This window comes from Ammodytes marinus (genome assembly GCF_949987685.1).
Source record: "Ammodytes marinus genome assembly, chromosome: 21".
Lineage (NCBI taxonomy): Eukaryota > Metazoa > Chordata > Actinopteri > Uranoscopiformes > Ammodytidae > Ammodytes > Ammodytes marinus.
The window spans coordinates 9,518,054-9,533,894 of NC_137225.1; the positions used below are offsets into that span (position 1 = coordinate 9,518,054).

Genomic DNA, 15,841 nt, shown 5'->3' on the forward strand with positions numbered 1-15,841 from the left:
ACAGATCGTTCTCGCAGTGCGTAACGTGACAAAACAATTAAAGGTTGAACTCTGATTTAAACAGTACACCATTTAGCCTAGTTGATAGTTAAGAATGTGATTTAAGTCTGACACTGTCCCCTAATGAATAGCATGTGGAAAATCACTTTAGTTTTGGGCCACATCAAGATTAATAAAATTTTGATTTAGGCTAATAGCCATTTATTTGCATCTTATAAATACCAATAAAATAAATAGCCTAGATACAAAACCTGTAGTCTGTATTTTCCGGACAAAGATGAATCTGTGAGAAGCTTAACCTGCGAGTCTGCAGCGATGTCACGTCCCAACTGTAATCGCTACTGATGAAAAGAAAGAAGCCTACAGTGAAATAATGTTGCAACCTGTGATTTTATAGAACGCTTCATTAAGAGCCAGTGTGTGTGTAGATCGCCAGGTAAAATTATTTGAGGTGAGAGCATAGAGCGGTGCTGCATACAGTAGGTCTAGGCTATTTTACATTTCCTGCATCAATACCTGTATGCATGTGGCAAAAAGCCAGTTCACTCTGCTGTAAGCCTTATGTCACGGCTTCGTTTCGTTCATTAACTTACTGATCAATAAGTTTACTGATTTAACTAGTTTCCTCAATGAGAATGTAGGCCTATCGCTCAGACAATATAGTCAGGTCCGCGGGATTTCAAAATGTGTAGTTTCCTCAAAGGGCAGCGCTCTAAGAGCCGAATTTAAGCTCAAACTCTGGAACAAAAACTGGTCTGGGCAGGTTAGCCCTGCAGCCTCCGTTACCACGGTGATCTAGCCAGGTAGAAAGAGAGCCACCTTTTATGATATTGAAAACTCTGGCTTTAGACTCAACAGACCTCGCTCAGCCCTTAATCTCACTTCGTAGTATACCCCTCAGTGTGACTGGCATCGAGTTACAGTAAAACAAGAGTCCCATTAAGTGCTAGCCCACAAGGCCGCCATCATTTTTGGCTTTATTTAAAAAGACTTTGAATCGTCAATAGTGCTTACATGCTTTTTTAGAAAAAAGAAAGCTGAAATCTTGTGGAATGAACAGAACGTAAAAAGGATGATTGAACATTGTAATCACAGCAACTCAGTAACACCGTTTAACTCTGCCTGGTTCCCTCTCACCTTCCCAGAGGAGTTACGGAAAAAGTTCTCAACCACTCGCCCAGAGAGATTCTTCTAAAGTTCATCTCTGTTCTGTGTCAGCTTTGTGGCGTGTTTTTCCAAGAACTTGCTGAAGCCCTCTAGCGTTCTGTCTCCGCCTTCAAATTTGATGGGGCTCTGTTTGCTGTTGCCTGGGGCGAGGTATATGGTGGGGAAGCCTTCCACTTTGAAGTTTTCGTTTGGCACGTCGTTGGCTGTGGTGTCCATCTTGGCGATCACCAGGTTCTTCTCCCCCTTGTACTTCTTGCCCAGAGCGATATAATCAGGTTCCAGTTTCTTACAGTGGCCGCACCAAGGAGCATAGAACTCAATGAGGACATCCTTCTGGGTGTCCATGACTATCTCATCAAAGGTCTTTCCTACCACCACCTTAACTGGTCCCTTGTTATTCTTTGGCACTGGCTGGGACTTGATGATGGGCTTGAGCTTTCCTGTGGACAGGAGGAGAGAAAAATAAAGTGTGATTTCAGACTCTGCTACACTAAAATGTTAATTACGGTCATGTGACTGTATAAAAATAATTATACAGATGCAAGAGATTATGGCAGCCAATCAAATTAACCTATAAGTACATCAAATGTAATGGTCGGTACATTTGTAATCAGATAACCATGGTTCTTCTACATAATCCCCATCCTTCCAAATTAACACTATTTAGAAAAAAACTCACCTTTCTTAAAAGCCACAACAAAGTCTCTCAGCACCTCAGCGTCAAACTCCTCTGGCTCCATGGCAAACTTTTTGCCTCCATCTCCCAGAATTCCCACATTCACATCCTCTCCGCTGTCACTCAGGCCCAGACTCTTCAGCTCTTCAGCGTAGTCCTCCTCATCGCCAATAGCAAACGTGTACTCCGGGAAGTCTTTGGCAACTTCCAGCACCTTTGACCTCCAGAACTGTGTAGCTGCACATAAAAAGACAAAAAGGTTAGTCTTTCCTAAATAGCGGCATATAGATTACATTATTTCCCGCCACGTAAACCACCATTATGACTAAACTAACTAACATGTACCACAATGTTAAAAAAAAAAATAAAAAAAAAAAAGACTAATTTAAAATCACACAATAGAATCACGAGCTGGTTAGCAAGACCCAAAAACAAACTTATATACCTGAATATAGGAGAAACTCACCTTTCCTGAAGTCAAAGCTGAAGTCAATTCCATAGTAAACCACCACCAGGGGTCTTTTGGTGTAGCGCTTGGCATCATTGCTTGGTTTTCTGTGGCCCACTAGAGGGATCACGTGCTTTTTGAAGAAGTCCTGCACTTCTGACACCGCGGTAGAGTCCTATGTGACATACATAAATAAAACGTCAAGTTTATATGTGACTTTTTTCAAATATTTCAGAAAAAGATACTCTTTAAATGTGGGGTGAGCGATTCTGGAGAACTCTTGTTGTCACAATCACTTGTGAGATAGGGAGTGTATCATGAGGAGACATTCACTGATTTTGACAACGAGCAGTGTCTAGAATCACTGCCTCCACAACCAAGTCTCTAGTCTATTTTTACACTGATACCAGAACTGAAAAAAAAGCACAGTCCCACTAGGTATGACTCAGGAGTTTCAATCCCCATGAAACCTATAATAAAAAAAACAAAACACAAAACAGTACCTTCAACGTGAGTATGTGTGACGCCGGCTCGTACTTGGAGTGGAACTTGTCGGGGTGAACGATGACAACCTGACCAGGCTTAGCTTTGAGCAGTTTGAAGACTTCTGAGTTGAAGGTGTGACGGAAGGTGAAGTCTTCCCTCAGCGCGTAACCTGCCAGACAGACATATAGCAGTGAGAGTCCTTCCCCATGTTGATTGGAATCAAGTATAAAAGAACTTTCAAAGTCTACTTTATATTGCACCAACAGACATATAGTGAACTATAAGTCAGTGTATATTTCAGTGGCGACATTACTGGCACATCTCCAGCTACTTACAGGCCTCGATGTAGATTTCATAGGCTGCGTCCTGTTCGCCAGTGAACACACCGACTATGACAGCATCGTCGCCATCTTTGATGAGCTCCTGCACCTGTTTTGGTGTCTGCACCTGCTTGGAGGGAGGCCCCGCCTGCTCACCCATGTAGTCCACAATGCCTAGAGGAAACCAAGAGAAAGAGGAGGACCTAGTGTGAAGGATGAAAACTCGCAATGATACCCTTAGGCTGCATTACAATACCCATACTTCCCTGCTATTTAGTAGGGTAGAACTTTTTTTTTTTTTTCCCCAGGAGCAGGGCTGTACGCTTATTTTTTTAGGTGGTAGCACTGGTGCTAGCAAGCAAAAAAATTCAGTAGCACAAAAATAAATTTGGTAGCACACAAAGTATGATTGAAAACTTGCATAACCTTAACCCTTGCATTTCGCTCTAATTACCTTTGAGCATGTCATCTTGGTCTCATTTGAGATTCTCAACTCATATTATATCCTAGTGTGTGTAGTAATAATTATGGAAAAATGAATAGGGGTGCACTGATTGCAATTTAGAAAAAATAATCTAACCTGCCAATTGCTTCTGTTAATTAAAACCAAACTTTAAAACATTAAACATAGCCTATTAAATAAATAAGTATACATATTGGTACAATTTAGGATACATTAGGCCTAAATAGGTTGTTGTGAATGTGTTGGGAGTAGCTTTTCAGTGGCTTATTTAAAACTTTGTAAATAGACTAGGCTACTGTTGACTGCTCGCTGCAGCTGAATGAGTTACCTTTCAAGCTAGAAAAAAGCGCTAACTTCCTGTTCTTACCGGCTTCAAAATAAAAGTCAACTCACGTTTGGCTAGTAACAGGCTTTTAATGTGAAGGCGCACAGGAAATGCTCTGTTTGTACACGCGCTAACTTAACTGCGGTAATGTGCCGTCTCTTTCCGGTAATTGCCGTTGGTGAAGTTTTTATAGGTAGAATCGCTGCACAAGCACAGATCGCGAGGACACACATCTTTCACCAGCCAAAGTGAAGGGTGGACTCAATAACTTACTTGCCTAAGACTCATTTACCCGCAGTGTTAATGTAGAGCCCTCTAAGCAGTGTTGTGCAGCGCTCCTCTGTGTTTCAAAGACAGCCTCTCCTCATTATCAACCTGTCGCATGAGTGCGAATGGATTTGTATTCATCATCGCACGTGATCAATTTCAGTAGCAAATGCGATCAAAACTGTCGCACTGTACAGCCCTGCCCAGGAGGTCCAAATACAGGTGGTCAAATTTAGCATGCTGAAAAAAAATACCCGGATACCCTAGTACAGTGGTTCTCAACCGGTGGGGCGCGCCCCCCCGGGGGGGCGCGGACACTCTACCGGGGGGGCGCGAGGGGGATGAAAAAAAAAAAAAAATCTTATTTATTTATTTTTTTTTGTAATTTCAATTTTTTTCCTGATATGTAGCCTAGTTCAGAGATGATATGTATTTTTTTTCTTTCTTAACTTTTGATAGGTATTCTGATAGGTATTTGCCAAGTTCATCACACAAACACTCCAATCCACTGATATGAGATCAGTTTGCAATTTTCAAGTACTGAATTAATGGTAGGACTGTGGCCACTAGAACTGGTCTCTGGTCAGCAAAGGTCTTGAAAACAGCATAAGTGTGCTTGTGACATGCATGCCACCCATGCACGTGTATGGGCACGTGTCCCAGCAGATTTTTGAAATCTGAATAAAAAAATGTAAGTTTGTAGTTAGCAAGTGTAACATGTTCTTAGGGCAGAATTTCATAAATAAAGGTTTATTTTTTTAGCAAGATATTTTGTCAAAAGCTAGTTGTCATCCGTCCCTCTGTGCAGTTGTTAGGCATCTGGCTGCTAGCAAGTTATGTTGTCTTGCTAATTTTACTATTCATCTGAACTGAAATAAATATTGACTTTTTCCTTTATTATCTTCGCCAGAATGCACCAGAATGCTTAGATTACATGTTAAAAACACAAACAATCTTCTGGGGGGGATGCCCCCAGACCCCTCTTCAGGGGTTTAGTTTTCTGACAAACATTACAATGGATAATAACATGATTTGGGCATTTGGGATTATAAATCATCTTTGAATTGGTTGTACAGCATATCACATGCTATTCATTCAGGGGTGCGATGGCCACCCCACTCTAGCTCTGTGGCCCACCTTGGCCACCCCCAGTCAAAATTTCCTGGAATCGCCACTGAGACACACACAACTCCGCGTTCAGGCTGCACAGCACATTAATCGCAGGTAGCATTTTGAGCTAAATCTGGCCACTTTCCAAATCCAAGACTCAATAGTTGAAACATTCTCTGAACTGGGTTGTCAGACAGCAGTGTTTCCCATTGATCATAGACTTTGTTTTGTGAAGCTTTTTCATAACAGGTATACCTATTGTAGAATTTATTCTGTGTATGTTCTATTTAGGCTACTATTTTCTTCTCTTCTAAGGAGATTAAAAAAAAAAAACATTGATACAATCTCATAATTAGCTTTTAAAGTGCACCAGAATTTAACGTTAAAATATAAGAAATTTCCGGACCCCAACCCTAAACCCAATGTTCAACTCAAAGGTGCGCCACTGGCCTAGCCCTTGTGACAATAACAATAATTGATAGATTATCTATCTATCTATCTATCTATCTATCTATCTATCTATCTATCTATCTATCTATCTATCTGTGTAGGGTGGTGTGTGTGTGTGTGTGTGTGTGTGTGTGTGTGGGGGGGGGGGTTGTCAGGGTCGGTGGGGGGGCCCAACTGCAATGACCCAGCTTTGGGGGGGCCCAGCTTGCAGAAGGTTGAGAACCCCTGCCCTAGTACATCCAGACGTAATTTTTAGTATGGAAATCTTTGAGCTTTTTGGGCGCTTTTCTGACCCATAAGCCAAATCGCTTCGGAAGTTACCGAGTTGACTGAGGCTCTGAATGAAAACAAACAGTAATGCGACGGATATATAAGCAAGAGGCAAGTTCAAAGCACGATGTTATTATCAAATAAAGTAAAAAGTGCATCCCAATTGTATGCCTATTGCCTACTGCATGTAAACTACATACTTTTTATGGTCAGCTGTAGACAGTATGCATGCACAATATTAAAAAAAGAGAGGATGCGATTTGGAACGCAGGGCTAGTGTGTCCATAGTTCAAATGACACAGCGCAGGGATTGATGTTGACCTACCACGCTTCTCTCTGGGTCCATTGTAGTCAAACATCTTGCCTCTCCTGAAGATCTTGAGCGTGGGATAGCCGGTCACCTCAAAGCGGTTGGCGACCTCACTCTCCACGGTGGCATCCACCTTGGCCAGAGGGATAGGAGGGGAGCGCTTACTCAACTCTTGGGCTGCCTTCTCGTACTCTGGAGCCAAACTCTTACAGTGTCCGCACCTGAGGGTCAGTTATTGAAGCCAAACATTGATTTTATTATTTGTCTTATCAGTCGCCATTAAAAAGCTCAGCGATCACTCCAAACAGAGTATCAGGGACATTTTACAGCGCCAATTAAACGGCTATATTGACTGACCATGGAGCATAGAACTCCACCAGGATGATATCGGCGTTATCAACCGTCTCGTCAAAGTTGTCCTTGGTGAGCACAAGCGTGGCCTCTGGAGGGGGCTTCCAATCAGGCTGGGCCACCTCTTTCAACCGGGCCACGATAGCTGCAACATAGTAGGCATTCTATTCATATTAGCGCCAAAGTTTAAAAAAAAATAAGAAAATATGAATAATTTGATTAGAAAGGCGGCGAAGTAAATTGCTTGTGCCTACCCTTCTCTGTCCTGTCTCCATCATAGTCCACTGGTTCCCCTTTCTTCAGGATCTTGATGGTGGGATAGCCCGACACGTCGAACCTGCCCGCTACCTCGGTGGCTACTGTCGCATCCACTTTGGCCACGGGAACGGGAGGGTCGTTCTCACTGAGAGCCTTGGCGATTTTTTCGTATTCTGGGGCAAACGTTTTGCAGTGGCCACACCTATAAAAAAAATATTACAATAGAGTGATATTGACACACCTGCAGGGATATGGGAAGGATCAGGTGATGTTTTTAAAAAGGAAACAGTTTGAGGCAAATTTTGGAAGAATAATTGGCATACCATGGGGCATAAAACTCAACCAGAACCGTGTCTTTGCCCTCCATGAAGCTTTCAAAGTTCTTGTCGTTGAGAACCAGCACCCCGTTCTCCTCTTTCACGACTGTGTCGTCCACTTCTTCATCCTCCTCCTCCTCTTCCTCCTCACTGTTCTCTTCATCAACCTCCTCCATCTCCTCTACTACATCTGCTAGCAAAACAAGGGAGAGCACACACGCTGGTTTTAGATAGAACACAGGCTAGGACAGTGCGTTATCCCCATTATTTAGTTGGTTTCACTCCATGCAAATTCAGTAGTATAGCAGTACAGACACAACGTGTAGCAAGTGATAGCAAGATACTTACAGTGTGTAACTAAGGGTTGTGGGTCTGACTGTACTACCACAATAACAATGTATTGTTTTATGACTGAGACACACACACAAGCCATGTCAATGCATATGTATGTATGTATGAGGCCTCTAAGTGCATGTGTTGACATTAGCTTTCATGTCTGATAGCTAGCTTGCTAATAGAACTAGCAACACCTAAAGTAGCCTACAACAATAACTTGCAGGAGACACAAAAGCCCGCCGCCATATTGCTTAACCTAGCTAACAGTTGTCATAAAGACACACAGGCACACACTCACTCACCATCTTCACATCTGCTGACAGTCGCAAAAAGTGCAACGCCGAGCAACACTATCAGCAACAGAGCGACCTTCCTCATTGTCCACAGTTGACGCGACCACCTTGTTTAAATGAAGTGCCTTCTTCCCAAGTAGCCGGCTAATTTAATTTAGCTAATCACGCTGATTAATGTCATCAAAACTCTTGTCGGTTGCATAGACCAGCCGTCAGGATCGATACTGACGTGTGGTTGTGTGGGGCGCCTTGGGCTCGTTGGTCGTTTCATACAAACTAATCACTTCTGAAATCAGGCACGCCGCCTCCTTCGCCTGGAACTTGTCTGACTTGCCATGTCGTGATTGGTCCTCATCGTCCGCAGTGCTCCAATCACAATTCGCCACTCAATTATACGTTGGAGGACGCTATTGGGCACCTTTTTTTAATGATCGTTTCCCAGCCTTTTTTTTAATAGTCCATGATCCCAGCCAGTGAGTGGATGACACCAGATTTGACATATAAAACCAACTTAATTCAGTGATAGATTGTGTACCATTTCATTCAGTTTACCCTGAATATTTAGATGGCAAATCAAAATCATCAAAAAACGACATAGGCTATATCTTGAGGCAATATATTTAGACATAATCACAGGACTATAAACAAGGTAGGCTATATTAAGTATAGGCTAAGGCTAATACATGACACATCTCACACCAATGACTTTTATTGTTTGCAAACAAGTAATGCTTTACAAAACAGAGTGAGCATATGCCCCATTGATGCATCAACAGAAATACACTGAAATGGGCTACATTTAGGATTTAGGATTGGCAGATTGCAAGTAGGCCTACATTCAGGTGAAGGATTCCCTAGACGACATAGAAGTCAGCTCTTTAGCGATCATAATGGACACTGTAGAGAAAGACATTTATTGATCACTTACATGCGAAACAGTTACTGCGGATTTGATTCCTTATTATTTAAAAAAAATAAAACATTTACCCACAACCTTGAAAAAAGGGTTTAATTGTTTTTTACAACCATTTATAAAGTTTTGTAACCATATGAAATAAGAGGTGACATACAATTCAAACCTATCATTCTATACAATATATCATTGCAGACCCTGCATTTGGTCTGGCTCAACACACCCAGGCTCCTCATGGACCAGAACTTCCACCAGCACCTCTGTGTGTGCGGCCTGAGCTTTACTTAACCAGTAACACTCATTGGTTTGAATGTGTTGCTTCTCCAGAACATCTTCTGTCCACACCCTGATGGGTGATGTCTCCTCTGGGAGGGACAGGTAGTGTTGTGCCTTTGTATAAGTCTGAAGCTCTCCGTCTTTTGGGTTCCCTTCAGCTCTTGTTCCAGGTTGTTGTGAATGATCAGATGTCACACCTACATCTGAGGAGGCATTTTCTCTTGTTGGGCCTCTCTGCTGCTGGAAATGCAGTGTTTCCAGTTCAAGCTTGGACCTGGTACAGCAGTGTCATGGAGGGGAAACAAGTGAATTATTGTTATATCGTGTAATTGTATATTTAAAATGGTCTATAGCCTGAGTGAACACTAGACAAAATGTATTACCTGAGTAGGTGAGATACAGTTATGGTTTTTCCAAGGCCACGGACATCTGTGTGATCAGTCACCATTGTCTGCTCTGTCATTTGTGAACTTACAAATTCCTACAACAGAATCAAATAGGTTCAACTTTCCAGGAAAACACTTTTTTAAAATACGTATTGCATTGTGCATGACTGCAAGTGAGTATGTGGGTGCATGCACTGTATGCAAGTCTGTATTTTCTTCCGAATAGTTGACACAATGCTGGCTCACCTGTGTGTCCATGTCCCATGTGGGTGAGACGGCAGGACTGTCCTCCTGCCTGTAGCGATGGGCTTTGGGGGGCAGAGTGTGGTGCAGGCTGTCTGACAGGGCGTCCAGTTTGAACAGCAGCTCATCCACTAAGCTTTCAAACTCCTCAAAGTGATAAGTCTGAATAAAAAACAGGCAAAGTCATAGATGTTATCAGTTTGCGACTACATTACATTTGGAGAGGTGCAATTATACGCTAAACAGGATTTATGGGAAATGTGGTTCTAAATTTAACACCCACAGTATCATTGCTAGTAGCTTGAGATATTCTATCAATAATCCTGGCCATAGTCTCAATTCATACAACAACCTAGTTGGGCGAAGATAAATAGATATTTAAAATGCTACACAGCAACTTTAAAATTGTCCTATATACATTTTAAAGTGAAATTGACATTCTGCAGTTTTTGGACATAGCAGGTTTTTTCTCACCCTCCCTTTCGTAGAATGATCAGTCCATGCTTCTCTACGCCGCCCGGTGAACTCACAGAGCCTGCATCTAATGTAGCCTGTCAATGCTGCTACGGTGAAGACATTCCTCCTGCTGTGAGATCTTTTGGCTTTTCGGACCACTGAGGACACCACAAATATCACCTAAAAGAAAGACAGATGGCCGTAAGAACTAGACGACTGTTATCTAGACTTTTAGATTTGTTTGTTCAATTCAAAATCATTTATGCAAAGGCTCAATGTATACATAGATCAGTCAATCTCTTATCCATGCAGTCTTGTTCATTTCATAAAAGGTAAACACTTAGGGAATAGAGTATATATACACTACAGTACGTACCACTGCTTTCCACACCACAGAGGACAGATAGTAAACTCCACGGTAAAGGAAATCCCACCCAGAGAAGAGGAGTGAGCTGAAGGCCCGGGAGCGTTGTACGAACAGGAGATTCCCCACGCAAGACAGCGCCACCACCAGGATAAGTCCTGAAATCTAGGACAGCAGAAAAAAATACCTTTTTTATCTTTTCTGTCCGAAACACATGCCAGTTAGAATAATAACATTCTGAATTTTTTGCGAAAAATGACAATAAAAAAATACATGTTAGAAAGTTGCGTTAGGGAAAAAAAAGAATAATAGTAGGACACTTTATTTCAAGAAAACACTGTTAATTCACTGCAAAATGCGTTTACCGTTGGCCAGAACAGGCTGGAGAGTGAGCGGGTGAGGAGTGTAACAGAGGCTGCCAAGGTCTTGTTCGCCCCCAACACACTCACACACTTCAAGGTGAGAAGAAAGAGTGCGACTCCACGCAGAGTACGCATATGCTGCAGACACAAAACACACCTTAAATGCATGTCAGACATTGCTGTTGTCCCCACACCATGATCTTAAAATGAATTCTCAGCCTCTGAGTTTTGTCTTTCCATGTGTATTTAATAAGGGTGTGTTCTACAATAACAACAAACCTTGTACACAGTAGCTTCTTTAAAAGTATTAGAACTACAATGTGCTGTTAAAGGTGGTGTCAGCAATTCTGTAGAACGCTTGTGATCAAAAACACTTTTTGTCAAAATCAGTGAATATCTCCTCATGATCCACTACCTGTCCGTACTGTGTGTGCACTGAAAAATAATCTGGTGTTAATACACAGCCTAGGCTCCGTAAACAGGTTTGTAGATAAAGCACCTTTACAGAGCATAGGCTGTGTAGTAAAACTGGATTACTTTTCATTGCACACACAGACAGTACAGACAGGAAGCGGTTTGTGAGGAGATTTTCACTGATTTTGACAAAAAGTGATTTTGACAACAAGCATTCTCCAGAATCACTGACTCCACCTTTAAATACAAAGTTTTAATAATCTTTTTCTTTCTGCTCTCTTGTTTTCATAGGACGGTAGCCTGTAGTAATACATTAAAGCAGGAGTGGCAGTGAACTGTGTTTGCGACATTAAATATTTGTTTTTCCGGACTACTTGGACTTTATTCTTCTCTTTCTTTCTCTCACTTGTTCCCATGTCGCCAGGCGGCTGACGTCAACATGTCCTCTGTAGTTTTGCCTCTGCAGCAGCTCCAACACCTCCAGTTTAACAATGGAGTGATAGATGTAATAAACGTAGTACACTAGGGTGACAGACAGCAAACTGACCTGAAAGAGAAAGAGCAAGAGAGGGGAAAGTGAGTTACAATTCTACAGCAGTGGACCACAATCAAGTACAGCTAAGCATTCTGTGTGCTTCGATCTTCAATACCTCAACTATGTTAGTTTAAGAGCTGCAGGTTACTTTACCCTTTCAGCTAGGTCACCGTGATCCTGTTTGCATTGGTGTGTGTGTGTGTGTGTGTGTGTGTGTGTGTGTGTGTGTGTGTGTGTGTGTGTGTGTGTGTGTGTGTGTGTGTGTGTGTGTGTGTGTGTGTGCATGGTTCGGTTGTGTCTGCTGTATGATCAAGCAGTGTTCATAGAAGTCTTTGAATCAATTTTTCTTGTGAGTTATTATGTTGAAATGAGTATTGTTTAATAGCGGTGCAGTAGACTCACTTCCAAGCAGTTGTGGGGGGTCCTCCAGTATCCCATGAGCCCTTGCTGGCCCACGGTGTACACCTGATGACAGAGTTGCAGCAGAGACAAGAGAAGGAAGAGGAGCTGGAGGGGAAGAAGAAGAAAAAAAGTCCTATGAGATTCTATCATTAAAATGTGCAGCGATGGAGTCTTGTTCAGTCCAGTATTGTGTTTATTTTCTCCTTTTAAAATCATCAAATAAATAGTCAGTATTTTCTTTTTGTTTGTAAAATTAGTACTGAAATAATTTTTTTGTATCATCAGTACGTTGTATTATTTTTGTCTGTAGGTTATTCTAGGTGTTTTAGACTCGAAGACTAGTATTGTAGCATTGTACCTGGCACACCATAACAACGTAGTCCCACACAGCAGGAGTGTGATACACCCTGACTGACTGGACTTTGGCAGAGGGCAGCAGGACTCCGATGGGGCTCTTCTCAGTGAGCATGGTGACACCAGTGAATAAGTTAGACCCAGGGCTGAACAGGGTGAACTGGACCTTCAGGGCCACCGTCTGTCTGCCCAGCCAGCCACCTGAATGCAGGAGAGCTAGTTTGGATGCGGCTTCAGCCCTGCACAGGACAAGTGAGTGAACAATATAGTGAACCACTGGAAATTATTTCAGCAAATTTTGCATTTTGAAAAAACTCATATAAAAATCTCAACCAAGTGTGTTCCTTACTTTGTGTAGCCTAACCCCCATGTCCTTGGAGTCGTCGCCATAGTAACAGAGGCATTGGATTGTGGGTAAGTGCATGTTCTGCTCCCAGACAAGAATAAGTGAAGACACTCTGGTAGAACATTCCCACTAGAGACCTGAGGAGTCATAAACAGTACATACATTCAGAATACACACAGAACAAAATCAGGTAACGCTAGGTGGTAAAAGTGTTGGCCATCGTGGTCGCAACTAACAATGTAAGAATGAAGTTATCTCTTCATGTAATACATTCCAAACATAGGCAGATATCAGAATATATCACTGAACCAACCAACATGTTTATGAGAATACCAAACAACTGATTATTAGCTAAGTTAAAGCAAAGTTTCACACTGGATGAAAAGTGCAGTTGCTCTTCTGACTTTTAGATTGCTGTTATTTCATATATTTAAAAAATGACATACCTTATTTATACATACACACATTTGTATACTGTATATGTATCTAGTAGTGGAATATGACATACAAAAGCACACGTCCTTTTGTCATTTTGCTACTGACCTGGCCTTGAAATGAGCTGGACACCTCCGTCCTCCACAGGATTGGCTCTCCAATCAGGATGTGTGACTGTCGGATGACATCAAACTATCGGGCGGATGAAAAGTTTGGTCGTATAGCGATTAAATATACAAAATAAGATATTTCCTTCACAAGAACATGTATGTTACAGGGTTGTAGAGACTTGCATAACATGGTCAAGGTTGGGAGTGATGAATCAGTGCAGAGCTGTGGTAGCTTACCTGAGCTGTGGCTGATGCATTCGTGTACAGTGAGTTAAGGAGAGTGCTCTGTGCCCACTTCCACCAGTCTTCTGGCTTTTTTATGGACATAAATGCATCATCATGGCCCCTGTTGAAAGACTGTTTAACAAATAGCAACAAGGACAAAGACAGAGAGAGACAGCATGTGTGTACTAAAGAATGTACCTCACAAACTGCTTTCTGACAGCTTTATTGACGAGGTGATGGTCACTGAACGAGCTGCCGTAATTCATGCCCAGCATTAGAAAGAGCATGGCGCCACAGATGCACACATCCCTGAATGACCAAAGGAAAAAGATTATTTCATATGTACTGTAGCTTTAAATCACATACAAACAGCTGAACACATACTCAAGGACACACTAACACACCTGAGGGTATTGTGGATGAGAATCTCTCTTCTTTTCTTCCCACAGGTTTGCCTCAGGTCTGCTGGAGTTGGTGGGCGCACAAGACGGAGGTAGCGTGCTCGCCGACGAGTTTCAAGCAGCTGTCAATCAAAAGACAATTGACTTTAGGCTTTTATAGAATAGAGCACATGAGGAGACATTTGAATGGAAATAGATTCTGCCTGTAGGGGGCGCCCTTAGCTCAGTTGGTAGGGCGTCCCCCCCATGGGCCTCGGCCAGCAGCAGACCCGGGTTCGATTCCAGCCCGCGGTCGTTCTCTGCATGTCATTCCCCTCTCTGCCCCATTTCAACTCTGTCTCTCTACACTATCAATAAAGCATAAAAATGCCCAAAAAAATATCTTTAGATTCTGGCTGTCACCTTTTCAAGGGATGAACACTGCTCCTCTGGTTGCTTAGCACCATTGTGGCTCAACAGTTTTGGAGTCTCTACCTCAAACTCTCTTACAGGGGAGAAAGTGTGAAAGTCGGCTCTTCCCCGGTACCAACAGGAAACAGTCACTGCCACTGTCATTATCTGGAAAAGAAAAAGAACAATGCATTTTGAATTGCATTTATACTAAATGTTTTCCAGGTATTTCCAATTTTTTATTACTAATATTTGAAATATTGTCAACATTAGTTTTACCGCAAGTGGCTGGATGAGGAAGATGCAAGACACCAGGGAGAAAAACAACGAGTGCATCCAAAGCAGAACGTGGCTGCGGCTGAACCTTGACGTAGTTGTCACATGATATAAATCGTGATTCAAAAAGTCAGTATTAATAATCAATCAAGTTATTATCAATATCAAATGATGATTGTTGATGTATTTAATTCCATTGTATGTCTATTACCTCATTCCAAGCACTGCAGAGAGCACAAGACAGGAGAGGGACAGCAGTGTACACAACATCCAGGACATATAGTGACACCACTGCGATATTGGTGGGAATCCTCCCGCTTTAAGCCTGTCGGTGAAGCAGTAACAACTTTGATGGCTGCCTTCCTTCCTTTCTCCTTGAATATTATCCTCTCCTTGTATAGCTTGACCTCCAGCTCTAGTGCCACACCCAAGAGCATTCTGGGTACCATAAAACCTGCTGCTTTCACTTAAAAGTTCAAACTCTTTCCCCCGAGGTGCTTGATTAGCGTTGCTCCGCTCGGTAATCAGCAACACATTCTCAAGAGCCGCTCCGCTTTTGTTCTCAACTGCCGGCGCGTCCTCCCTTCCGACGGCCACGTCTGTTTGAATTACAGGTTGTGTGTCTGTGTTTTTATTTTCCAGAACCGCAGGGGAGGCGGTGAGTAGGTCTGTGCCCTGCAAGCCAAGAAGAAGGGTCGGATAGGGATGAAAAAAGGTTTTAGAACAAGAAAGAATTAGAGGAAAAAGAGAATAAAATGTACTATGCGTGAGGTTTAACCTGGTATTTCTTCCTCCAGGCTTCCTGTGCCCACTGCTGAAGAAGAGCACTCCAAGAAAGATGAGGCTCAAAAATACTGTCTGTCACTGAGAGGTCATCTGTGAGGAGACAGAACAACCATGAAGGTGAATAAGAAAATTAGACAACGGAAGAAGCAGATGAATTATGTTTTTTTTTGTTAAAGACAGAGCCAAAGGCCACATGGTCATTTATGTCATTTTCATTGTCTATTCCTTAAAAAATAGGAGAATATCTGTGTTGAAACTAATCCCACGATTCAATTCAAGGGGAATTCATTGGCTTGGAAAACAAGAGTCAACTTTGCCAG

At 42.3% G+C, this 15,841-nt stretch overlaps 2 protein-coding genes across 3 annotated transcripts in view; both read right to left on the bottom strand.

The window, feature by feature from the left end:
• Positions 1 to 939: 939 nt before the first annotated feature.
• Positions 940 to 8,151, bottom strand: pdia4 (protein disulfide isomerase family A, member 4). 2 transcript variants are annotated; one of them, XM_080050420.1, is made up of 10 exons: positions 7,857 to 8,151; positions 7,225 to 7,408; positions 6,898 to 7,103; positions 6,650 to 6,788; positions 6,308 to 6,513; positions 3,113 to 3,271; positions 2,795 to 2,946; positions 2,310 to 2,466; positions 1,847 to 2,080; positions 940 to 1,607 (listed from the first exon to the last, which is right to left on the bottom strand). In XM_080050420.1, exons 1-10 carry the CDS (start codon positions 7,930 to 7,932, stop codon positions 1,192 to 1,194), a joined length of 1,929 nt encoding a protein of 642 aa, XP_079906546.1. In that variant the 5' UTR covers positions 7,933 to 8,151; the 3' UTR covers positions 940 to 1,191. The 2 variants fall into 2 exon arrangements, with proteins under 2 accessions (XP_079906546.1, XP_079906545.1); XM_080050419.1 differs by having other exon boundaries at positions 7,225 to 7,411.
• A 534-nt stretch (positions 8,152 to 8,685) lies between these two features.
• Positions 8,686 to 15,841, bottom strand: part of pkd1l1 (polycystin 1 like 1, transient receptor potential channel interacting) — a gene marked incomplete at both ends in the record, with an annotated part of 28,951 nt that continues 21,795 nt past the window's right edge. Inside the window, 19 exons of the mRNA XM_080050595.1 lie at positions 8,686 to 8,744; positions 8,958 to 9,310; positions 9,420 to 9,517; positions 9,669 to 9,827; positions 10,140 to 10,301; positions 10,498 to 10,650; positions 10,851 to 10,985; positions 11,668 to 11,808; positions 12,199 to 12,303; positions 12,557 to 12,791; positions 12,902 to 13,035; positions 13,442 to 13,507; positions 13,681 to 13,800; positions 13,887 to 13,977; positions 14,073 to 14,191; positions 14,472 to 14,627; positions 14,739 to 14,823; positions 14,947 to 15,410; positions 15,514 to 15,611. Of these exons, the coding sequence (XP_079906721.1) occupies positions 8,686 to 8,744; positions 8,958 to 9,310; positions 9,420 to 9,517; positions 9,669 to 9,827; positions 10,140 to 10,301; positions 10,498 to 10,650; positions 10,851 to 10,985; positions 11,668 to 11,808; positions 12,199 to 12,303; positions 12,557 to 12,791; positions 12,902 to 13,035; positions 13,442 to 13,507; positions 13,681 to 13,800; positions 13,887 to 13,977; positions 14,073 to 14,191; positions 14,472 to 14,627; positions 14,739 to 14,823; positions 14,947 to 15,410; positions 15,514 to 15,611 (2,933 nt within the window). The remainder of the gene's footprint in view (positions 8,745 to 8,957; positions 9,311 to 9,419; positions 9,518 to 9,668; positions 9,828 to 10,139; positions 10,302 to 10,497; positions 10,651 to 10,850; positions 10,986 to 11,667; positions 11,809 to 12,198; positions 12,304 to 12,556; positions 12,792 to 12,901; positions 13,036 to 13,441; positions 13,508 to 13,680; positions 13,801 to 13,886; positions 13,978 to 14,072; positions 14,192 to 14,471; positions 14,628 to 14,738; positions 14,824 to 14,946; positions 15,411 to 15,513; positions 15,612 to 15,841) is intronic.